This window comes from Girardinichthys multiradiatus, chromosome 8, assembly GCF_021462225.1.
Source record: "Girardinichthys multiradiatus isolate DD_20200921_A chromosome 8, DD_fGirMul_XY1, whole genome shotgun sequence".
Lineage (NCBI taxonomy): Eukaryota > Metazoa > Chordata > Actinopteri > Cyprinodontiformes > Goodeidae > Girardinichthys > Girardinichthys multiradiatus.
The window spans coordinates 36,972,357-36,998,460 of record NC_061801.1 but is presented as its reverse complement, the minus strand read 5'-3'; the positions used below and the strand labels follow the sequence as shown (position 1 = coordinate 36,998,460).

General features: G+C 40.5%; 2 protein-coding genes across 4 annotated transcripts in view; one reads left to right on the top strand and one right to left on the bottom strand.

The window, feature by feature from the left end:
- The window catches only part of stxbp1a (syntaxin binding protein 1a), a 46,819-nt gene extending 45,539 nt beyond the window's left edge, over window positions 1-1,280 (bottom strand). Inside the window, exon 1 of one of the 2 annotated variants that reach the window (XM_047372100.1) lies at window positions 1,147-1,280. In XM_047372100.1, coding sequence (XP_047228056.1) covers window positions 1,147-1,183 — 37 coding nt within the window. In that variant the 5' untranslated portion in view covers window positions 1,184-1,280. The remainder of the gene's footprint in view (window positions 1-1,146) is intronic. The other variant, XM_047372101.1, reaches the window with a different exon arrangement.
- Window positions 1-26,104, top strand: part of niban2a (niban apoptosis regulator 2a) — a 52,156-nt gene that overhangs the window by 16,730 nt on the left and 9,322 nt on the right. Inside the window, exons 1-6 of one of the 2 annotated variants that reach the window (XM_047372098.1) lie at window positions 3,097-3,335; window positions 11,048-11,178; window positions 14,153-14,281; window positions 14,370-14,475; window positions 16,509-16,676; window positions 25,747-25,862. In XM_047372098.1, coding sequence (XP_047228054.1) covers window positions 3,281-3,335; window positions 11,048-11,178; window positions 14,153-14,281; window positions 14,370-14,475; window positions 16,509-16,676; window positions 25,747-25,862 — 705 coding nt within the window. In that variant the 5' untranslated portion in view covers window positions 3,097-3,280. Of the gene's footprint in view, window positions 1-3,096; window positions 3,336-11,047; window positions 11,179-14,152; window positions 14,282-14,369; window positions 14,476-16,508; window positions 16,677-25,746; window positions 25,863-26,104 lie in introns of those variants that run through there. The other variant, XM_047372099.1, reaches the window with a different exon arrangement.

The window sequence follows — 26,104 nt, the reverse complement described above, 5'->3', positions numbered from 1 at the left end:
GATTTGACCTTCTGATTTTGACTCCTTAGATGGTCTGCAGCCATTCTGGACTTAGATCTTCCACCAGGGGTTAGAAGACAAGTCCATACCACAGGTTTTACAGGAGAAGTAGTAAAGAAGCAGGAAATGATGCGTCATGGTTGGGTTTAGGGGTCCAGGGGTGAGTGACAGACATTCAAAAACGGGTTCTTTGAAGGACAAAACACATTATTAAGATTATAGGGCCAAATAAAGCCTGCAACGCATTCATAGCATTGAAAGCCTGCAGCAAACCAAAGGAAAACCGCTTCAGGCTGGATTTTAAATGACCTCTTACACGGGCCTGCATCACATCACCACATCCGCTTCCATCGAGCTGACCCTGCAGCAGAACCGAGCTGCGCCTCCATATAAACGGCCTCCATCACCCACACATACACCCAGCATCGAGTTTAAATGGAAACCGGACGGAGTGCAGTCTAAGCCCCAGTCTCTTACTGGGGAACGACGCTTCGTCCACATTTAACGCCCAACATTCTCCTCTACGTCTCAATGCGTCACTGAGGATGAACAAAGCAAACAGTTTTCCTCACATCCGTGTGAGCGCTGGCTGTTTTTAACGCAACAATTTCTCCTCCATCAGAGGGGTGAGGCTCTGCTGTAATCAGGGAAACCTGCTGATCTCCATTAAATGTTTTAAAATGTAAACATCTTGAATCAGATCGCACTGCAGGTTATTTCGGCTCGACCGCGCATGAAGCTGCAGATTATTTCTGATATCTGCGCTGATTAGCTGTAAAAGGGCGTGTTTGGATGTTTGCCTGCAGGTTTTCCTCGTCTTGTTTTAAAATTAAGCGTATGCTGTATTACTGGGCTAATAATGATAATCTCCAGGTTTATTCATCCCAGTCGCTCCAGGGGAGGGTGGGTGATTCCGCATCAGCACCGCAGGCTCCCAGAGAGACCAGCCGACCCTCTGCAGAAGATCTGGGCTACACAAGTGATTTACAACGAAGCAGCAGCAGCCTTCACTCTCACCATCACCATCATGAAGATGCAGTCCGCGGCCTGCACTGAAACCCGGACCCCCTCATTGAAACCGCAGCGGCGGATTTTCACATCACAATCACCGTGATTACGCGTCATTAAAAGGATAAAAGCTCTTACTTTCTCCGACCACCGCCTTTAATCCGATAGGTGCCATGATGCTGCCGAGTGTCGCACGCAGCGATGAGCCTCCTCCCTCCTCTCTGGTCGTCTCTCACCGCAGCGGAGGAGCCTCCAGTGGGAAACGTCACTGCGTATCCTTCCCGCACCTCCCTCCACCTCATTGGTGGGAGCTGACTGCGTGTCATCCATGATCACATGAAACTACACCACCACCTAAATATAAAGCTAAATGTGAACGGAGGCTGGAGAAAACCTGTAGGTTTGGACTGGAATAAGAAAAAAGGAAACGGTGGTCAATTTTAGCCATCATTATGTCATATTTGATCCAGTTTAAGGTACAAGTTGCAACAACAAAAAAATACCTCATACTAATGAAGTCTAGATTGCTTAATTTCAGATAATACAGAAAATACTTTACTCCAATTTACTAATTTTCCAACAACTTAAAGGCGACTTTCCCAGAACTTACAGGTAACCTTTCTGTAATTTGTGGGGTAATCTCTGTAACTTTCCTGGAGCTTGAAACAGAGTTTTCCTAAAAGTTGCAGGCTACTTTCCAAAACTGAGAACTTCCTGGGTTACCTTCCTGACACCTTCAGAAAACTCCGCTGTACCTTGCAGGTTACCTTCCAGACAATGCGGGCTAAATTAGAGAAAGGATACCTTCCTGATTGCTTTCCCAAAACGTACAGGTTACATTCCCAGCACTTATAGGGTTACTTGCAGGGTACTTCTGGAACTTACTGGGTGCTTTCCTGAAACTTACAATTTACGTTCCCAGCACTTTACTCACTACTTTACAAATCTTACAGAGTACTGCTCTAATAACTTTACTGAAACATGCAGGTCACTTTCATGGAACTTACAGGTTACCTTCCCAGAGATTTCAGGTTATTTTACAGAACTAGCAAAGTCCTTGTCAGGTTACAATCCTAAAACTTAGAGGTTGTTTTTCCAATACTTACAGGAAGATTCTGCTATCTGGAACCTAAGGAGTGCTTCCCTCATTACCTTTCAAAAAGTTGCAGGCTCCCTTACCAGAACTTCCATCTGACCTTTGCTGAACTTGCAGGTTACTTTTATAGAACAAAGGTACTTTATTTTTCCAAAACCTATAGACTTCCTTCTCAAATGTAACGTGTGTGTGTGTGTGTGTGTGTATATATATATATATAAATAAAAAGACTGCTGACAACAAAAAGACTAAAGATCAAATTTAAAATAGGTCCTATAAACTGTTTCGGCACAACACTGGCTCATCTGTTTTTAAGTGGAAACATTAAAGTGGCTAAAGAAACAAGAATGATATTCCTCTGGAAATTGAAAAAGTAGCTTCAGCCTACAGAAAAATATTTAAGAGGGTTTAAAGAACTTCATCAAGATAATAAAAAGTTTCTACTCGGAGGGAAAATATGAAAAAATGGGTGGATAACTCAAGACTTTTGCACACTACTGTATGCCAGTTTTACGAACTACTTATGTGAGCTTATGTGGTAAATAATAATTTTTTTTAGCTGACACCACGGTACTTCCTCCTATTAGAAACAATTAGTAAACGTTTTACTGTAGTTCTGAACGTCTCCACATGGGGGCAGCAGAAATCAGTTTTAAAACAATCCCAACACCAGGTATTCTTTCTGTTTAGCTAACCATAGAAAGGGAAACTTCAACACTACTTTTACTAAATGTGGCACCTTAAAGTCAGAGCATATTAATCTAATCATGATGTCTGAACAGATATGTTTTAAAACCAGTACATTATAAACGTTTCTAAGATTCCAATAACACCAAATATGTAAACACAAACTGGGTGCATGCCTCAGACATGCCTGTTACCAGGCTCTCCTGGTGGAGGCCACACCTTTGACACAGCCGACTGAACACGTTGGACCAGTGATGACTCCCAGAGGGTGTGTCCTGCTGCTTTGCTGTGAAAGGGAGCAGTGTTCACCACCTCCTCTGCCTCTTTCCTCCCTCCCCGGGTTTTCTTTTGGAGCAAATCAGGAGGGAAGCCACAGCAGTACCGGCCTGGGTGGGAGACTGAAGCAGATTCCCTGGAAAGTGTTAAGAGTCTTGGACGTTTAACCTGGGAGTTAATACAGCTGGGATACTCTGAGGATCTCCTGTCACCATGGGGGACGTGGTTTCCTCTCACCTGGATGAGGGCAGACGGGAGATGATTACAGGTTAGAAGCCTCAATGTTACAACAGGGTGAATAGGTTAAAAACAAAGAGTTACACTTGAATCATGTATTCCATCCTGCTTTATTGGATTTATAACACAACATTAACTTTAAGATAACAATTCAATCCACAAAAAAGAAGCTGTGCAACAAATAATCTTTGCTTTTATGTATTTTAGGAGTTCAAATAAATCCAGGCTATTTTTCTCTGAGATAATAAGCAGGTTTCTAAAAGAGGGGGGAACATGTTCATCTACGTTTGGGACTGCCTGTTATTTAAGTCTGAGCAGCCTCCCACTGAGAAATGTTCTCTCTGCGATTAGTCCAGCAAAGCATGGAAGCAGAACGAGTCAGAACAGCAGGAACACTTTTAAGAACCTGTGGTCCGGCTGTGTAATTACTGGAGGGGTTTCACATTAACTCTGTGTTTGCTTAGTCTGAATAGTTAACATTGCTGCTCTCCAGCTATTTCTGGCTGTATTTGTGTTTCCCTGCCGGTACTTAGAGGAGGAAGCCTTTTGTGTGTTTGTTGCTTTTGTGAAGTAGCAAATGAAATGCTCTCTTGTGTAGTTTGGACAAAGGGAGGAGCCTCTTTGTTGAACTGTTTTTTTTTTTTTCTTTGAAACATTAATCCAAAACCTACAGCTGCATAGACGGCCTCTCATTCATAACTTTTAAGCTGGTCCACATTTTGTCTTCTGTGCTTTTATTGGGATTTTATGTGACAGATCAATGCAAAGTAGCGCATAGTTGTGAAATGGAAGGAATCTTGAAAACCAACCAAGAACTGGTCATAAACCTAAATTAGAAGTGTTGAACTCAGGTTCTGTGTCCTGCAACCTTTATATGCGTCACCTGAATCAAGTGACTGAATTACCTCCTCAGCATGCAGCCAGGTTCTGCAGAGTTCTAACGACCCAATTGTTAGATTCAGGTGTGTTAAAGTGGAGACGCGTTTAAAAGCTGCAGGATACTGGACCTCTACAAAAGAAGATTGACATCACCGACCTAAACGGCAGAAGGAGAACATCGATCAGAGAAGCATCCAAGAGGGCAATAGTAACTCTGGAGGAGCTGTAGAGATCCACAGCTCAGGCTGGAAACTCTGTTGACAGGACGACAGATAGTTGGAAAAAAAAAAAGAGTTATTTCTAACCAAGCAGCAGCCGCTGACCTCTTCAGATGTCTGAATTAATGTGACCGAAAGCAGAAGAAATACTCAAAGCGTTATCTATACTGTAGATTCTGACGTAAACAAGCCATGTTTAGCTGTAAAAAATCTTCAGAAATGTTTAATGGATCTTTGTTATGTTAGCATATTATTCAGCTGTGCAGGGATACCTGATCTGGAGCAAATATGTCCTGCTTTGTTGCCACAAAATTCAGCTTGAAATTCATCTCTGAAGCACCATTGTTGGCCTGAGATGACCTATTTGGGTAGGAGTTATGCAAATTTATTAACTATAGATGCACAGATCATACTTATATAGGCTGAACAAATAATTTTATATCCACAATTAAATGTAACAAAGACAGTATAAGGATAAAATGTGCCTTTATATATGGAGGGTTTAGAAGATTATGACTATTCATACATCAAAGAAAATATTACTAATATTCATCTGATTTTTAATGAACTCAAACTAAAGTGCATCTGCTGATGTGTTTACAGGACAAACGTCAGTTTTCAGTACTGGTGCACTTAAAGCACACAAGGATAAAAAAATCTGATGGCTAGTATTGATCCCTGGCTGATTGGTTGGTGCATCACGTCTTTAAGTATGGTAGTGGACCCATCATGGTTTGGGCTCCTGTTACAATCAGTAAAATGTGTAATTGTGACTAGTGATAGTAGGGAATAGTAGATTTCTTTTTGATTCAGCTTCAAACTTCTTAAACATCTAAAATAAACATCTTTGGAACAAGGTCTGGAGAATTTAGCTAAAAACCTGCATGTTTTAACGAGTATAGATTCACCAGCCACTCTCTGATGCAAAGAAAGAAAAATATATAAATTTATGAATTATTTCAGTTCAGCAAATAAATATAACAATCATTTTCAAATTGATGCTTAAGATCCCTCGATTCTGGGGGAATTTGTTTCTTCACAAGGGCCCGTAATTTTGCCTTCTTCTGTTGTCAGTAAAATGTTTCCGGTTAACTGGTAAAAATACGGCTACATTTAATCGTCAGGACGGAAAGGTCCCATTCTGTGTCAAAAACCTAAATACTGGTTTCTGCAAGAGGAGAAAGATCCTAAACAAACTTTATAATCCATGCTGGGTGTCCTGAAGAGGTGTGAGTTTAAAGGTGCAGTAACACTCACACCTCCAACCTAAACATTATCTAAGCCTGCGCACTGACCTAAATAAAGGTTTGTGCAAATTGTCCCAGAAAGAAAACAGGAGAAACATCTAGAATGAAAAAAAGATAAAAAGTTCTGCCATGCATTTAAACTTTTACCTCGTCTTTATCTGGTTAGCTTTGCAGCTTCAGCACTGATGGAGCAACTATTTTCTGTTGGACTCCCTGGAGCAGGTCAGCGTTTTTTGAGCTGTGAGTGCAGTCAGAGGGGGGAGGATGATGAGGCTCAGCAGGTATAGACATGTCACAGAGTTAACAGCTGAAACTGCAGCCTGGCAGCGTCACACACCTTGCCTCAGCGCCGCCTCTCCCAGTTAATCTGGTAATGAATCCGTAATGAAGCAGCCAACAGTGTGTCCTTTAAAAGCTCCTTTGAACCAGATGTTAGCGTTCATGTTCATGTGTGTTATCACATGTCCTGGTCTGACTTTGTAGCTGGTGTTCACTGTCTGGGTTTGTTTATATGGAGCTGTGGTCATCCCTTATTTCTTTATACTTTCCTTTTAAAGCAGACAGGTTTTGTTGTGTTCTTTTAATGTGGTTTTGATCGAGAGTTCCTCAGACTTTTATAGGAGATTTTTCATTCATTTGTTGTTGCTGATGCTGACTGTAATTCAGTGTGTGTCAGAGAAAAACAGGGAAAGTATACAGGTGGAGGGTAAAAGAGATAGAGATGCACCCAGAAAAATGTTTGGGCAGATTGTTTTTTACTAACAATTTTTGTAAACCTTTGTCCTGCCAATAGCTATTTATAGCTATTATACATATACAGTCCAGACCAAAAGTTTGGACACACCTTCTCATTCAAAGAGTTTTCTTTATTTTCTATGACTATGAATATTGTAGCTTCACACTGAAGGCATCAAAACTATGAATTAACACATGTGGAATTATATACTGAACAAAAAAGTGTGAAACAACTGAAAATATGTCTTATATTCTAGGTTCTTCAAAGTAGCCACCTTTTGCTTAGATTACTGCTCCGCACACTCTTGGCATTCTGTTGATGAGCTTCAAGAGGTAGTCACCTGAAATGGTTTTCCAACAGTCTTGAAGGAGTTCCCAGAGATGCTTAGTACTTGTTGGCCCTTTTGCCTTCACTCTGCGGTCCAGCTCGACCCAAACCATCTCGATTGGGTTCAGGTCCGGTGACTGTGGAGGCCAGGCCATCTGGCGCAGCACCCCATCACTCTCCTTCTTGGTCAAATAGCCCTTACACAGCCTGGAGGTGTGTTTGGGGTCACTGTCCTGTTGAAAAATAAATGATGGTCCAACTAAACGCAAACCGGATGGAATAGCATGCCGCTGCAAGATGCTGTGGTAGACATGTTGGTTCAGTATGCCTTCAATTTTGAATAAATCCCCAACAGTGTCACCAGCAAAGCACCCCCACACCATCACACCTCCTCCTCCATGCTTCACGGTGGGAACCAGGCATGTAGAGCCCATCCGTTCACCTCTTCTGCGCCGCACAAAGATACGGTGGTTGGAACCAAAGATCTCAAACTTGGACTCATCAGACCAAAGCACAGATTTCCACTGGTCTAATGTCCATTCCTTGTGTTCTTTAGCCCAAACAAGTCTCTTCTGCTTGTTGTCTGTCCTCAGCAGTGGTTTCCTAGCAGCTATTTTACCATGAAGGCCTGATTCACACAGTCTCCTCTTAACAGTTGTTCTAGAGATGTGTCTGCTGCTAGAACTCTGTGTGGCATTGACCTGTTCTCTAATCTGAGCTGCTGTTAACCTGCGATTTCTGAGGCTGGTGACTCGGATGAACCTATCGTCCGCAGCAGAGGTGACTCTTGGTCTTCCTTTCCTGGGGCGGTCCTCATGTGAGCCAGTTTCTTTGTAGCGCTTGATGGTTTTTGAGACTGCACTTGGGGACACTTTCAAAGTTTTCCCAATTGTTCGGACTGACTGACCTTCATTTCTTAAAGTAATGATGGCCACTTGATTTTCTTTACTTATCTGCTTTTTTCTTGCCATAATACAAATTCTAACAGTCTATTCAGTAGGACTATCAGTTGTGTACTGTATCCACCTCCTGCACAACACAACTGATGGTCCCAACCCCATTTATAAGGCTTGAAATCCCACTTATTAAACCTGACAGGGCACACCTGTGAAGTGAAAACCATTTCAGGTGACGACCTCTTGAAGCTCATCAACAGAATGTCAAGAGTGTGCGGAGCAGTAATCAAATCTTTGAAGAACCTAGAATATAAGACATATTTTCAGTTGTTTCACACTTTTTTGTTCAGTATGTAATTCCACATGTGTTAATTTATAGTTTTGATGCCTTCAGTGTGAAGCTACAATATTCATAGTCATGAAAATAAAGAAAACTCTTTGAATGAGAAGGTGTGTCCAAACTTTTGGTTTGTACTGTACATACTATTCATTTTCCTTGTTTAAGAAAGCAAGACCAAATACTTTTAAAGGCACTGTAAAGGATAACAGGCATGTCTGGCTGCTAGGAAGGTAAATATAAAACAATAAGGGATAATTCTAGACTTTTGCACAGTATTGGCCCTGTTTTGCGTGCAGATGTGACACAGATGCAGCACAGAGATAAGAAATAGATATCTTAGTTATGCAAATCTTTAACAGTAGATTACTATATTGTTTCAACAACCTGCCGGCGTTAACTGAGCGTACGAAACACATCAGCAAGAAAAACCTGAACTCCAAAACGAAACACTTTTAGAATCTCAATCTGCAGAAAAACTGAACAATAAAAAGGAATATTTTCAGAATCCTGCAGTCTGTGAATCGTTTATTTCTTTTCTTCAATCTGAGCATGGTCCCCTGTGATGTAAAAGACAACAGGACTACAGCAGATAGGCCACCTGTTTCCTCATCTCCTTCTCCACAGTCTGACCGCAGAGAATAAAATCACTTGGAAAAACCCAGTTTGAAATCTTTCTTACTCAGCAGCCTGTCACACTTCCTGACATACCATAAAAACACAGTGTAGATTACAGTGAAGTCTTTTAGTCTCTTCTTCACGTTTGTTCCCCCTTTACAACAAAAAACATCTGGAACCTCATCAGAGATCTGCAACTTGGAGAGGAGAGCTGTTCAGTTTATTTCTGGTCTGTTTTTAATTATTAGATGACCTGAAGCTTAAACGAATATCGGGGTCAACGTCCAGGTCACGGTCTGCAGCTCTCAGCAAGGGAAATAGATTTATATAAGACCAGGCAAGTTAAAAACAGAAGGCTGTGTTTTGATTTTATTTTAACTTTCTAATCCTTGTTTCCATGAACCCAGCTGACTATTTAAAGCATTCCAGTATGCGGATTTTGGTGGAAAGTACCAACTTTCTGCATAATTGAAGAGTGAAAGCATTAATCAGCACTTACGTGGTGCAGGATTTGGTCAGTATGGACTGCATGAAGGCCAATACCCACAGTTGGTTTAAAAAGCTGGAATGTTGCCATGTTTGGAGATAAGAATGCAGGTGGGAAGCGCTTAAATACAAGTTACTGTGCAAACCTCTTGAGCCATCACTCTTCTGTTTGTTCCTTTGCTTTCAGTGAGACAGGCTGAGCAGTTAAGTCTAGTGAATTCATCACCAAAAGCAATATGAGTGTAAGTGAGCAAAAAGGGGTAGAAGGAGGTGATGAAGAAGAGCTTATCACAAAGATTCAGAGGAAAACCAACCATATTAGACTCTCTCCAATGTCTAGTTTGGAATAGATGCTTTTTAGAAGATATTCTGAGCTGGACTTGGTGTGCTTTGGATTATTGTCCGGCTGCGTAACCCAAGTACAGTTAAGCTTAGGGTCACGAACTGATGGTCGTATATTGTCCTTCAGGATTTTCTGCTAGAGAGCAGAATTCATTTATCCATTATGGCAAGACGTCCAGTTTCTGAAGCAACAAAATTCAAAAAGATGTTTTCAAATGATTTTATTTATAAGGGATAAAGCTATCCACACCAACCTGGCCCTCTGTGGAAAAAGTAATCTGAACTGTTGTTAAATAATCATTCATCATAAATGGAGAAAACATAGAACAGTGGTAACCCTTCCCAGGAATTACCAAAGTACTCCAAGAGCACATTGTCAACTCATCCAGGAGGTCACAAAAGAACCCAGAACATCATGTAAAGCACTGCAGACCTCCTCAGTTAAAGTCTCTAATCATGATTCAACAATCATGATCGCTTTTTGAAAGGTATGGGATAAAAACAAGCATTACATTGTGGGAAAAAGAACTTCATACCAACAATCAAACAAGGTGGTGGTAGTGTGATGTCTGGGGCTGCATTGCTGCTTCAGGACCTGGATTAATTGCCCTAATTGATGGAACCATGAATTCTGTTCTCTACCTGAAAACCCTGAAGGAGACCATCAGTTAGTTATGTGACGTTAACTTCAAGCAAACTTCTTTTAAGCAGCAGGACAATGATCCATATCATACCAACACGTCAACCTCTGAAACTCAGTGGCCTTTAAAGTGGCCTAGTCAAAGTCCAGACCTAAATTGTGATTCAGTGGCATGACCTTAAACAAGGCATTTTATGCTCAAAAACCCTCCAATGTGACTGAAATAAAATGATTCTGCAAAGCAGAGCGGGCCAAAATTTCTTCATGGGGATGTGAAAGACTAATTGCCAGTTATCAGAAACACACACTGGCAGTAAATGGCAAAACCTTTAAGTCTCAAATCCCCGACTTGTGGATCGTTGTCTCTTGCAGCATTTCCAGTTTCTTCACTGGTTTCTGCTGCCTCTCGGTCTTTCTGTCCTCTGACTTGTCCTGTTTTTAATATGCCTGTGCATCCCTATCCCGTCTCCTACGCGGTCCCTCCGTGTCTATCCTGTCCTGTCAGCATTTTCCTTCCTGCTCTCCCACTGCAGCTCTGCTGCCTCCTTCCTGTCCCGATGCTTCCATAAACAGACCAGAGTCCAGATCTGACTTGTTTACAGCAGTAAAAAGCTTGATTTATCCTACACAGGAGGTTCTTAGGAGTGTTTTATTGGAATGCTGCAGCACATCCTCCAAATGGTCACCATCTGACCTTTTTGCGGATAAAACATGTCAGATTGGATTCATTGAAAACATTTTATGGCTGCTACAAAAAGCTAAATTAAAAAAAAATGAAATTTTATTTCAGCAGCTCAAAGGAATATATTTTAATTGGCCTCTAAAACACACAGAAACTCTGCGGGTCCACTTGCTCCAACTAATATCCAATTTAAAAAATAAAGAAATGCTGAAAAATATTCCCTAACTGGAAAATGATTGATTAGATTTTCCAACTTGTGGTTTTTCAGGTACAATAAGATTGCTTTGTTAAAAAAAAATGAATCACTCTATCCTGTTTGTGTCTCCCTCCTGCAGCTCGGACCAGAGATGTGATGGAACAGTTTGGCGATCTGTACGAGAAGCAGTACGCCGTCGCTCTCTTCAACGTCGTTCGCGTTGAGATAGAAGGAGGCGGCGGGACGCAGTCGCAGCTGCTGCACAGAAAGGCAAGTTTTACTTCTGCAGCTGCAGCCTTCTGCAATGTTTGCAGGATAAATGCAACCTGGAGCTGGGAGATGAAGGAGAATTTGAGTTTATTTTAATACAGGCTAATTAAACACAAGCTGTCCCTTAAAGATGAGTGAAGCCATTGTTGGGAGAAAGCACAAACATTTGTGTTGAAAATCGCAGCCTGTCTAATGGTGCACCCTCTCTATCGCTGATCCAAGTTCAGACCTAAATCCAACTGACAAGCTGAGGACAGACTTGAAAGTTGAGGGTTGTAGATTATTTCCATCCCATCTCACATTCAGAAGAAGGGACAGAAATTTGACACTTTAAATGTGCAAACCTGGCAGAGACAAACCCCAAAAGACTTGTAGCCATAACTGCAGCGAAAAGTCTACGAAGTATTGACTCATCATGTTTGCACCTCACACTTGTTTATTAAAAAAAATTAAAAAGCTATGAATAATTTCACAGTTAAGCACTACTTAATGTTGGTCTATCACATACTAAAACTCTAATGAAGTAAAGTTTGTGGCTTTAATGTGACAAAATTCTAATTTTTTCATAGGGTAAAAATAATTTTTCTAAGCACTTTGCTGAGAGACCATCCTTCCACAATTTTAGACGTTTACGAGAAAGGAAATGTCCACCTTGAATTTGTTAAAGTTAGTTAAGATGGGGGCTACGTGGTGGCACAGTCTGTAGCCTTGCAACACTCCCGGCCTGGGGTCTTTCCATGGAGTTTGCATGTTCTCCCCATGGATTCTCTCCGGGTACTCCGGCTTCCTCCAACAGTCCAAAAACATGACTGTTAGGTTAACTGGTCTCTCTAAATTGCCCTCAGGTGTGAATGTGTGTGCATGGTTGTTTGTTCTGTGTGTTGCCCTGCGATGGACTTGTGACCTGTCCAGGGTGTATCCTGACGGCTGGAGATGGGCACCAGCTCCCCTGTGACCCAGTATGGAAGAAGCTAGTATACAAAATGGATGGATGGATAGTTAAGATGGCTTTTTTTTTATCTGAATGTCCTGGACAGGTGGTAGAAGTCCTGTGAACACACACACTGTCTAATAATCATCAAGCAGGTAATTGACACCTCAATATTTGAAAGAAAAACCGAAAGAAAGCAAACAAAATGAAGGTGATAAATTCATCATCACATAGAAATCCAACCCCAGCACAGATACATTTATTTTAATTGTAAGGAAATAACAACTTGGTTTATTTTTTTAATGCATTTTTCCTGCCACATAAGCTTCTAGTCTCTTGTTGTTTCTACTCTGTCACCATGAGCCTTCATCCCCAGGAACCTAACCACTCCTGGGCTGTTTAGGCAAATTACCTCCACTGATGCTGAAAGGGTCACTCCTCCTCAGTACTCCCTGCACCTGTGCTGCTGCTTCGTACGTTTTAATCTGTGAACTTCCAGCTGTTCAGGCAAAAGCTTTTTATTTGCAACGTTCAGACAGAGTCATAAATGCAGCTTCAATCAGCTGAGGATATGAATAACCACCTTATTCAGCTGGAGAGGAACTAAAATCACACCAATAAAATATGAATCTCAGTATTTTTAGATCAATTACAGCATAAAACATTAAGTAAATCAATACAAGTTCTTGACAATCTTTATTGGTAAAGGATTTTAAATTTGTTCTGCTTTTTCTAACAGACTCATTAGGTTCCAAGTACATGGAAGAGATGGAAAAACACTGAAGACAAAAATAACATGCCTGATTCATTCACAGCGGTTACGCTCCATACCACAAGTAAAGTCACCCCAATGGAAAGAGAATTGTAACACATTTTTTATAAATAAAGCCAGCGAGTTGTGTCCTTTAAGACCATCAAAATCTGTTAATGAAACCCAATCTTAAAGGTTTGTGGTTGTTTTTATTTGTCTCAAAATATAAAGGCTGTAAAGCATTTCTTTATAGAAGCTGCTGCCGTGACATTGGCTTATTCGCCATTTCTCTTAACTAGCAGTTACACTGGTATACCTTATAAAGTGACTGAGTTTATGTAACTGGATCAGAATTTGGTTGTATTTGAATGACCTGATTATGAATCAGATCTGTTTGTCAAAGTGCCTTGGGGTGATATTCACTATAATTTGTCACAGTAGAAATAAACTGAATTAAAATCATTATGTACGAAATGAAATAATAAATTCTAGTTATTTAAATGCTGCACGCTGTCCCAGACTTGCTTTTGAAGCCATCACTGTTAACTTTATGTTGCATATGATGCATGAATGAGCCGATCCAGGACATTATTTAATGAGGGAGCCTGATCGTTTCTTTTTTGTATGTCTTCAATGATTACAGCAAACACCTGAGCTTTTCCAACCATCACTGGAGGGAAAGTGGAGCACATTTCGAACAGAGATGTTTGCCTCACATTACAGACAGCTGCTCGTATACATATATATATGTTCTGTTTTTAATTATCGGTTGAATTTCATGATTGAGATCTTCCAAATATGACAGTAAAATAAAATCCTGCCTGATCGATCTATTAGAATAATTCTGTACCCTCTTTTATTGTTCATTTCTGTCTCATAAGCAGCTCTGCTTTTAACCTTTCCACAACTCTTCTGGCAGCTGAAAATACCTTTAATTTCTTTACAGGTGGAAATCAAACTTTCTGAATATTTATAGTTATAGTGTGCAACAAATTTATTTTATAACATAACCTTTCCTCGTCTCGTGGGAATTATTTGATCCAAGACAGGAAATCTGCAAACAAGCTGGGGTGATGTACATCTTTGTGTAAACGACACCTTTCAGTTAAACTCTCCTCCCATCACTGTCTGGAAAATCCCGTTCAAGCTTTAAGACTCTTGTGAATTAAATAAATCCTAAATGACTCACAAAACAAAATCTGCGCATCAATCAGTCTAATTTGTGTCAGCAAAGTCTTACAGGATTAGAGATCTTCATTCCAGTGTAAGATTTTTGAATCGTGTTTGTCCAGGATCCTCTGGCAGGTCATAGCATCTTCTCTGGGAGTTTGTTCCAATACCTGGAGGAGAACCGGAAGTGGAGGAACCGTTTTGTGTCCGTGCCGAAGAGCTACAACGTCGAGCTCTTCGAGAGCAAAACGGTAAGTGAACGTCGGATTAAACTGATGCTTTTTCTGAAGAACTGGGCTTCTGTGTGAAACCAGTTTGTTGCCCATGTTTGCTTTACAGGCCCATGACCGCGGGCTGCATCCGAAGGTTTCCATTAACTGTGCCGGGTACAAGGCCCTGACCTCCATGGAGGAGTACATGGAGCTGGTCAACGACAGCCTGCCAGGTTGGGAAATTATCCATATGCATTTTAAACATAAGAACTTATGAAAAATGGGTTTTATTAATACCAGAATAGAGTCTATCTGCTTGTAAGACTTGAAAAAATTAGTTTTTCCTATTTGTTAAATGTAGTAAGACTTAAACTACTGTTTTTGTTGTTTCTATTGACTAATAAAAATCAGACATTGATGCAAAACTTATGATGCAAAAGATCAGTTTATAATTCCTTTATGTCTGTTATATTAAAAACTACCAACTCTATTAAGGAACCTGTAGATCATTTTTTCTTCCATGGTTTTAACATTTAATTGTTTAATTAAAACAGTTATACTCATCGGTTTATATGTATTATAAAAAAAAAATTAATTGGTATAACAGGAATCGGTAAAAGCCGGTTTGAGATATTTCTAAAATATTTCTTTTCAATTCAAATTTTTCTGACATCTAAAACTAACTGCAAGACAACTGTGACATTCAGCACACCCTTTAAACACTTTATGCTGTGGATAATGTTGCAAAGATCTAAATTTACAATTTAAAGATTTTTTAATCTAAAGTGTTTGATTTACGAGTCCATGTCTTTGTGTACGAACGTTAGGACCTCAGATTTTTTAATTCAATTCAGTTTATTTATATAGCGCCAATTCACAACACATGTTGTCTCAAGGAACTTCACAACAGTCAGGTTCATACATTCCAATTAATCCTAACAATTGAACAGTGCAGTCAGAGTTAGCTTTTTATTCAAATTGGATAAAAAGTTTTTCTATCAAAGGAAACCCAGCAGATTGCATCCAGTCAGTGACTTGCAGCATTCCCTCCTCCTGGATGAGCATGTACAGACAGTGGACAGTCACTGGCGTTGACTTTGCAGCAATCCCTCATACTGAGCATGCATGTAGCGACAGTGGAGAGGAAAAACTCCTTTTTAACAGGAAGAAACCTCCAGCAGAACCAGAACCAGGCTCAGTGTGAGCGGCCATCTGCCACGACCGACTGGGGGTTTGAGAGAACAGAGCAGAGACACAAAGAGAACAAAGAAGCACTGATCCAGGAGTACTTTCTATGGGAAGGAAAAGTAAATGTTAATGGATGTAGCTCCTTTAGTCGTTTCATCTAGAAAGAAAGAACAGATAAACTCTGAGCCAGTTTTCAAGGTTAGAGTCTGAAAGAGAGCACATAGAGTTAGTTACAGTAGAAGTTCAGTCAATCGCCATGTCTAGGAGAGAGAAACGGTTAAACACTAAAAGACAGGGCCAAATTTTCTTCAAACAAGCGTTGTTTTGCTCTACCCTGTCATCACCTGGAACCTGCAGGAGCATCGGTGTCACTGTCCAGAGCGAAGCCGTGGATTGAGAGGGTGCCAACCACCAGACACCTTTAAGCTTAGCTGAAATTTTCAGATGAACCAAATGCCTTCTCCTGAAAGGTTTTATGGTCAGATGACACAAAGACGTATGTTTGGAAGAGTCAAGTTGAACAATGTTCCAACTATCATACACGGTGGTGGCAGCATCATGCTTTGATATTGTTTTGTTGCCAGTTGTCTGTGGAGTAATGATTAAGTTCTATTTAAAATAAAAAGCTAGATGGTTGAAAATTGGACCCAACTTGTTGTTCCAACACAAAAATCTGTTCAGGAATGTTTTTTTTAACTATTAAAAACAGTCCTGGTAAAAAGTTCCCAGACTATGCTCTAAAGCCGGGAAGCTCCACTGGTTCTGCCGAGTAGATGGATCAAATATCCAGCCAGAATTGTGCCAAAAGCTTGTTGATTTGTGTGGTTGGGGCGAAATATGCTCCAAAAATTATATTTTACCAAATCTTGTTTGTTGTCATCATACCACCTTGGAAAAAAGCTAAATGAATCATTCCTGACCACGATGAATAGACTCCTGACCAGAACTGTTCTGAAACATTTCCCAACCCTTTATTCTGTGAAATTGCATATATATATATATATATATATATATATGCATATGTATGTATGTACACAGGCTTGTAAAGTGACCTGTTCTGTTCTACGACTCGTTTCAGGCATCAAAGCCAAAACAACCAACGCTCCCTTCATCAAGTGTGCGACCCAGTTCCCCCTGATCCTGTGGCATCCGTACGCTCGCCACTACTACTTCTGCGTGATGACGGAGAAGGAGCAGAACAAGTGGCACGCCGTGCTGCAGGACTGCATCAGACACGGCAACAACGGTAATTATATAATCACAGATGCCCAGTATGACAGACAGAGATGTCACGTACTTTGAGAAGGGCATCAATTTAGGGCTTACTGCAGATGCTGTACACAGAGATGAGCAGATGAAGACTGGAGTCTACAGTACATGCAGATCTTTTTGGAAAATAAGGTGGTTTTCTTTAAACTGACCACTAAGGACAATTCATGCCTTCCTCCAACTTTCTACACCTTCTTTGGGGGTTAAGACGTGGGCGTGTTTGCGTTGAAGCATATTGCTCTCTGCAGGATGCAGCAGGAATTAGGTGCGTCATTCATCAAAGTCTTCTTTACCGACCTTCAACATTTTTAGGCCGTAGGAAACACAATGGTGGAGTAATTTCTGTTGCCATTGTTAAATACAGGCTTTAACGTATTATTGCTGAACATTACAGAGCTGGTTATTTGCTTTTGTTTTCCTCTTTGAGGGACAGTACATTTGTGTTTAGAAATAATAGCACTGAGGAGGATACTGTAGGTTTTTTCATTGGTCCTTTTGATGCCCTTTATATCAGGGTTTGGAACTAGTCTTGATTTGTCTCTTCCTGCAGTGACATGACTCATGTCTCATTGTTTGGAGACACTGAAGGCAGATCCACGCAGCAGGATGTTCAAACCACTTTGTTGTGTTGTCTTGCCCCGCCTCTTGTCTCGGTAATCTTCAGTTGGCGCTGTTGGCATTACGTTGTGCGTTTATTGAATCGACAACACGGGTCACGTTTCTGAATGTTGAAGCATGACAGCGTGGCTGATTTTAGGAATGGCGAAGAGCAGGAAATGAGGGTCGTTGTCATTGGCAAAGAAACGCCCGCTGCCATTCGCTTGAACAGACTTGTTTGATTCCTGTCAGGTGGAAAAACAGGTGTTTTTGACGAGGATTTAAGATCTAGTGTGGAGGATTAACAAAGCACTAACATCCATGTTGCAACATATTTACAAATCTTTCCAATATGCACTTTCTGCTTGAGTGAAACTAAAGGACAACAAGCTATACAAACTGTAAATGTTTAGTTATTTGAGATTAAAGAGTACATGTTTAGTAACCTAGATATTTTGACTGATTATTTATCCTCCTTTTTCAACATGAGTGCCGTCAGACCTTATCAGGCTCAGTTTGTCACCGACTCCCTGTGCAGCTCACCGTTACTTCTCCCCTGCTGTAACCCTCTTCTAGCATCTTTCTACAACAAATCCCTTCCAGATTGTGGAGAAGGTCAGGGCCAAAACTTAGCAAGACGTTATTCGCTCATCGGTACAGGGCTCGGCGTTTAGGGGGAACCTGTAGGTGTAAAGTTTAAGAATGCCTTAATTGATCAATTAGCCTATTGTGCAGCTTGTTTGTGGTTTGAGACTGTGCCATGAGAAGTGGTGTAATTGGTTAACATTAAATGCTCGATTCTCATTGGTCCATGTTTCACGTTCGTCCTGTGTCAGGGGTCATCAGTGGTTCCTTGTCATAATGGCGGACAACAGAAAGCACTGAAAACAGGAATAGGAACATGAAGCCTTTCTTTTATAGATTATTAACAGCGTCCATCTACATGCAAAGCAGTTTCCTTAGCTGGACACTTTTCAGCTGATGTGTTAAAACCACAAGATAAATGTTCACTCTGACAAACTGAAGGCTTATTTGAATCAGCTAAAGCTCTCTTTGTTTCATCCTCGATAACCGTCCAATAAAGCGACTGGCTGCTGCTTTGCATCACCTTAACAAGATGATTTGCAAAGACTCCAGTTAATCATCATCACAGCTGACAGATCCGAGTCCCGTGACTAAAACTGGTCTCAGTGGACTCCAGAAGGGTAGAACTGGAAATAGTACAATACAAGTATTTATACTCCTGGAGGTTGTCCACATTGTTTCAACCAGAAGCTTCAGTGTATTTTATTGGGGTTTTTTGCGAAAGAGCAACGCAAAGTAGTGCACAAGAAGGAAAAGGGGAAGGAAAATGAAAGGGTGGTTTTGATTTGTAGTCAGTGCTCATACTTCATCATTCTTTCTAGAATCGTCTTTTGCTGCAGATACAGCAGCGAATGTTTGAAGTATGTTTGTACTTCTGTTGCCTCTTCTTTTTGCAAAACACTTCAAATTCAGTCAGTCTAAATGGATGCAGAATTATTGTAAACATCAGTCTTCAGCTCCTGTCTCAGATCCTCAATTAGATTTAGGTCTAAACTTTGACTAGGCCATTCTAAAACATTTGATCTTAACCATTGCATTGCAGCTCTGAATGTATGCTTAGAGTCGCTGTTCTGCTGGAAGGTTTCCTTCCAGTGTTGTCCTGTATTTAACACCATCCATCCTCCCTTCAGCTCGGACCAGCTTCCCAGACCCTCCCCACAGCATGATGCTGCTGCCACCGTGTTTCACCGTTTAGTTTTAGTCTCATTTGATCAGAGCACCTTCTTCCACCTCTGTCCTCTATATGCCTCATGGCACACTGCAAACTGGACTTCTTATGACTTTCCTTCAACAATAGCTTTCTTCTTGCCAGTCTTCTATAGGGAACATATTTGTCAAGTACACCTGAGCTGTGGATCTCTGTAGATCTTCCAGAGTTAGCATGATCCTCTTGGCTGCTTCTTTGATTATATTCTCTTGACCCAGCCTCTCATTTTAGCTGGACATCAATGTCTTGCTGAGTTTGCAGTTGGTCCATCTTCTCTCCGTGTTCAGATGAGGGATTGATCAGAGCTCTGTCTGATGTTCAAATCTTAGGATATTGTTTTAGAACCTTGTCCTGCTTTATACTTCTCCACACCTTCCTCCCTCACCTGTTTGATGTGTTCCTTGGTCTTCATGATGCTCTTTGTTCTCTAATGTTCTCCAACAAACCTCTATGGCCAGAAACAGAACATTTATACTGAGATTAAATTTCACACATCTGGAGTTTGTTTTCTAATTTGGTGACTTCTTGAGACAGTTGGTTGTGATGGATTTTATTTAGGTGCATCAAAGTATATCCACAATGTGTCCCACATCTCTTCAATTATTTCAAAGATAAAGTAGAAAACCGAGCATCGTTTTCTACTTTGTGTTGGTCGTCACATAAAATCCCAAGAAAATGCATTGAAGTTTGCTCTGAATCAACTTGTTCTGCAGCAGAAGTAGATGTTGCTCCTGGCAGCTTGCTTTAAGGTTTGAAATCCTGACTTTTCTTCCTCTGGTTCTCTGTTAGCTGACAGAACAGAGAACCAACATATTAAATAAACCATGACAGGGTCTGCTGCTCCCATTCAATCCCAGGCAGGGATCTAAAGTTACATGCTGGTTGTGATGTCTGCGGCTGATGGTGTCTGCGGCTGTTTATTGTACTGTGGGGTTTGGCTGCTTCCATACGCCTGGACCATATGGGGAAATCCCACTCATGCATGTCAGTTGGAAGCGGATGCAGCAGCAGATGTAACGGTGTTTGTGAAAGAAAGAAGTACTTAAATAAAACCGTCTTTATTTTAAAGGCAGGAGGAATCTTCAGACTGATTCTTTCATATTTACGACAAAATGCATAAAGTGAGAAACATTATTTGGGGGTATAAGAAGCCTGGAAAACCGTCCCTGATAGCTTCTGCTGCAATCACCAGAGCGTTGGTGAGGCAGGCAGAAAGGGAAATGCCTTAAATAAAACCACTGTGGTAAGTGCTGCCACATGTCCTATTAATACATTCAGCACACACTCACACACAGCAAGGAAACTGTAATCTGATCTAGCTTGTTGCAGGAAAATGTTTTAAAAGATTTTTACAGGCCCGAAGGGTTAAAAAGTGGAGATATTTTTGGTCTCCTGAAAACGTCTGCCAGTTAAGGTTTTATAAAGAGATCAAATCTATTTCTGCATGGGTCCGAGTCCTCAAACGAACGCAATCAAGAATAATTATGGAAGAAATCAGACTTTTTCCATTTTAACCCAGAGTTAAATTTTAAAAAAGTCGTTCTGAGCTCAAAAGAGGATCCGATGAACAAAATCGTATTCATGTTAACTAACCAAAAAGTCAACTTAGCTGACTTAACGTGAAAAGGAAGCGCAAGGATGAATATACATCAATAAGCAAAGCATTAGGACCTCTGACAGATGAAGGGAATAAGATCTTCATCATGGCATCTGCTTGAGGGTGGGATACATTAGACCACAACTGAACATTTTGTTGTCAAATTTGAAATAGATGCAGGAAATATGGGCAGCATAAGGATTTCAGCAAGATGATAAAGGCCAGATTATGACTAAGTTAATGCTGGTTCTGATGGAGAGGTGTCAGAATACACAGTACAACGGTATTTGTTGCATATGGGGCTGCGGTCTAGCCAGGGTGTCCTTCTTGAGGGTATCCACCAGTAATAGAGAGGGGGGATTTGGAACTGGACCACAAAGCAATGGAAGAAATTGATGTGGTCTGAAGAAACATTTTTTTTCTATTACAACACACGATGGGCCAGGTGTGTGTGTCTCTTACCTGGGGAACACATGGCACCAGGGTGCACTATGGGAATATGTTGAGCTGACTGTAGTTTGATGTTTTGGACCAGGTTCTGCTGGAAAACCATTGGTCTTTCTATGTGGATGTTACTTAAACATCCACTGCAGTGTCATAGTAGATCCCACCAAGACAAAAGGTGTAACTAAACCAGGCAATATCAGGGTAACTTTTGAATGACGCTAAACATCCGTTATATGGCTGCCCTTTGTTCGAAACACCATAGGTGAAGGAAGACCTTCCGCATGTTAAGAAATTAAAATCCACATCCATGTTTTACTGCTTACCTGAGATCGGGTCATAAGGGCAAACAACTTTGGCCGAGTTCCCCAGACATTTCTCTTCCTAGCTTTCTGCTCATCTGAGGGGACTCTGAGGTGTTACAAGGCTAGTTGTGAGATATAATCTCTCCTGCAAGGGGTAGAGGTTTACTCCAAAACACCTCACAAACAACGCATCCAGTAGCATCTCTACCAGGTGCCCTTACTGCTTCAGGTATCTCCTTTTGATGTGGAGAAGCCACAGTATGAGCCCCTCTCCTCTTGAGGATAAGTCCTGTTGAGTTTCTGAGGAAATATCATGATTATGGTCTTCACCCCCACCTCATGACCATAGGTGAGGGTTGAAACATGGATTGACAAAGACTATTGTTTTTTGTGTTGGTTCTCTCTTCACTGCGTTCCCTCAATCCATCTATCAATGTTCTACCTAGACAAGACACCAAGATTAGAACCATAAACTGCCAACGCGTCTTAAGGCAACTGAGTTTTGAGGAATAGGCTCCAGTTATGGCTGCAACAGAGCAGTTAATTAAAAGATGAAGCTGAGGCTTCACAATAATAGGAAAACTAGTGTCACCGTTGATTGCTGCAGTGACCATATCTGCTGCACTTAACTCTCATTTTCTTCACTTTGACATCACGATGTCCCTGCTGCTCTTCATTAGCTTCAGCATTTTGGCTACAATGTTCTGTACCACAGGCAGTCAACGTCCATCCAGCTGAGGGGATCTATTACTGACATGGAGAGTGTGAAGGCTTGTCACTTGGAATATATCAGTCCAACAAGTGTTGCATCACAGCTGTCCATTGCTACTGCAGTATTGCACTTGTTGAGTGTGCAGTGGTGATGTAAATGATATATATAATGATTTATATAATGTAGCTCTAAATGGAACCCAGTTTCACGGTTAACTTTTATATTATTGTTCTTAATATTTTTATAGTAAGAACACATGTCTTTGTTTGCTGTCATTCTTTACTTCAACAATCTGCTGAATAATCCCACTCAAAGCATCTTACATGTGCATGAGGTCACAGGTATGTCAACTGGTTGATCAAGCAAGCAGTGCATTTTTAGGCTTCTTCAGTTGCAATAGGTTTGGTTTGGCTGTCAGCAACTATTAATATCAAAATTAATAATTACTAACCAAATCAATAATAAAGTTAGAATATTACATTTTTAGTCCGGCTGACAAATCAGGAATCATTAGCCAAACCATTTTAGGTCTGTCAGGTGTTGTCCTGTTAATCCCAGCCCAATGTGGCTCGGTATTAAAGAACAATAGATGAAAGAAGAGATACGAGCCCTGCAAACATATACAGAATTAACACACAACTACACCTCTCCAAAATAGAAGAATTTATTAACAGTAATTCAACTTGAAGTTAAAAATACTTCAATTAACAAACTCTTATACTAGACCAGTAACACTCAGCTAATAGTGAGCAAAAATGAGGAGGAAAACTAATAAACTCCAAAAGAGAACAAAAAAATAACCCATAACCAATAAAATGATGCAATGAAATCATATTTCAGTGTGAATATGCTCATTTAATAACCAAGTTTTTGTCTTTAAAACTAATTAAAAACAACAATTTGCATGTGTTATGTGTTAAGCAACCAGTTCACAATGCAAATTTAGAAGGGTAAATAAAATATTATTTTCAAAGTATTATTTGTCAAATAAAAAAAAAATCAATAACCTTTCAAACAATTGATTTTTAATGTTAACTTGCAGATAATTGTGGGTCATTTTGAAAAGGAATGATGGACTACTGACATGGCAGCGAAGAACTTTTAGCCTCTCACAAGATGGCGAACGAACAGAGAAACATGATGATGTCACATCTGGGTTAGCGGTCTAGCTACACAAAGGAAAAATTGCGATCTTTATTTAGCAACCCCTTATAAATATTAATGTGCCTATAATCTCTGGCAGCGCGTTATGGCTGATTATAGCGCGGAGTGAATGAGCTATGCTGTAAACACAGCTAATGTGTTTTCCGTTTAGCTATAGCAGATCTTTTAGTTTCAGCATAGCAGACACAGTTTAGCATGCTTATAAGGCTACATATTTATTATAGGTTAGGGAGAGAAGATGAGGGGAAAATGCAGGTAAAATGGGCGAGCTCAGGTGACTACACTCCAGCTTGCTCTACGCCATCTCCAGCCAGACACAGTTTAAGCGTCAAGCAAAGCAGAACACATTGATATTAACAATATTTAAATTGCTTTATCCTAAATTAATTTTCTCTGCCCAGACACGACCTCTTATGTGAAGCGTTCTGGGGAATAGGGAGTCGTTCAAAGGGGCAGTGGGTTCAGTAGGTCCACTGGGCGAAGAAGCTGTGGCAGCTGCTCGGATCGCACGCTTCTGGCGTGCAGAACTGAGGTTTTCGATGCCATCTTCTTCAGGCAGTGGGGAAAACCGCTTCATCAGGGACACCGTCTCTGCTTAGAGAATCTTTAGCTTTAGACGACAGAGGGCAAAAGAGGACGAATGGTGCTGGCACCAGGGTTTTGTACTATGATTTTTTTTTTGCCTGGGACGACTCCTTCCTAGGCACTTTCCTGGAAAATGGGTTAATGCTGTGCATTCTGAGATTCAGAGTTAATATCAGTCTGTTGTTGGGTGGTTGTTCTCCACCCATGGCTGGACCCAACAATGTGGTGCTTTAAGCTGAACAGGAAAACATCAGCAATCATTTTCATGTTTATATACATTAAATACCATAAAGGTGATGTTATCTTTGACCAACATAACATATGTTTGGTCTCAACAAAGTTGTTGCTCTTGTTGACATGTTTTTGTTTTGTTTTTTTTGCTAATTGTGGATGTTGAAATTTCTGGGACATGGACAGTAAAACACAATTGCATTTGACTGATTTAGCCTCAGGATAGCTGGCCACCTCTGTCACGGTGCTTCCAGCTTTCGTGTCCCGTGATTCATCCTAAAACCATGAGCAGAGACGAAAAGAGCCCAAACCTTGGCCTTTCAGCAGAATTAGAGAGCTGGCCGCAGAGATGGCTTCCTGTCTAGCTCTGGTTCCCTGCCTCGTCCAGATTTCTTGGTAACTTCCTGTCTTTGTGAGCCACCTCTCACTCGCACACTTGCAGCCACAGAGAGAAACAGTTTGACAGGCATCCCCAAGCTCAATGGTGTGTGTGTGTGTGTGTGTGTATTTGCTAGTTTTTAACAAACAAATAACCAGTTCGGTGTCCTGTCTGTAACTTAGCATCCATCCAGGGAACAGGAAACTGCTGCAGTTCTGGCTTCTCTCACGTTGGTTTGTGGTACCTCAACCTGTTTCAAACAGAGGCTTCATGTCCTACTTTAATTACCTAAATTATTAATGTTACGGTGGATATATAATTTACTTTAGCCCTCCATGACTATGCCTGAAGTATAAAAGTATATACTGGAAAGAACGAATCGGAAACAGAAGCTCAGAGCTATTTTCTTCTCTCAAAGTCGCCTGAGGATTAACTTCCTCAAAATGAACATGTCATCAGATGCTTTCTGAGCTGTTTCTGTTGTCCAGTCAGCTGAGGCGGGGTGTTACTATAGCAACCATACGCAACGCATCCTCCAACAAGTCAACATCCTCCTGTTTTGAGAGATAACAGACGTGTGTGATGGCTGCACAGCAGGTCTGCGTTGACCATCGCCCAGTGAGACACAATGATCCTTCTCTGATGCACCGACCCACAAACGTGACTCACATGTGGTGGAAACTGTTGTTTGCGAGATCTGCTCTAGATAATGATGTAAAAAATAGATTTTCTCTATTATTTTTACCTTCATTGAAAAAGCTGTTTTGTTTAAATTATTTTAAAAAGTATTTGTTTACTTTTTGTCCTACTTTCCCTTGTTTTTATATTTGAATTAGTTTTATTTGACGGATTTATGTTTCCTAATTTTTATAATAATTAGCTTTATTGTATTTGTTTTTTGGTAGGGCTATTTTAAATGTTCCATATTTATTTAAAGTTGTATATTTAAATTAATAAAAACATTTTGTAATGGCTATTTTATAATATATTTTCAAAGCTTATTTATTTATTATTTGTATTGCTGTTTTCAACTTTTTAAACATTTGTATTATTTTGATTTACTATTTTAAAATAATTTTAGTATTTTAATAGCTTTTAACTATAATGACATTTTAAATTATTTCTTATTTTTTATAATTGCATTTTATGTATAAACTATATATATATATTTTATTTCTCTGCATTTATTATTATCCTATAAGCTGTTCATAATCATTTTATTTGCGTTAATGTATTTTTAGGTCTGTCTGAGGAAAAAGCTGTTCAGACGCTCGCCTTCACCAACTCTGTTAGACGCTACAGACAAGTCAAAGGGCAATACGGCACCTGGGAGATGATGTGCGGAGCGCCACCACAGGTCAGGACCTTACTATTCATAATCCACCACCAGCTCTCTAACGGCTGCGGTTCTTCACAAACTTCTCCGCAACATAAACTCGCTTGGAGCCTTTGCGAGTTTTAACGAGCCACGCCTTAATTGAAGGGAGGATTGTGAGTTGGGTGACGTGTTTTCTTCAGGTTAAATACAACGAAAGTATTTCTTAGGAACAGTTCAGAGCAAGATGGTGAGACATGCAGCATTGCTTTCCAGGGTGAGGT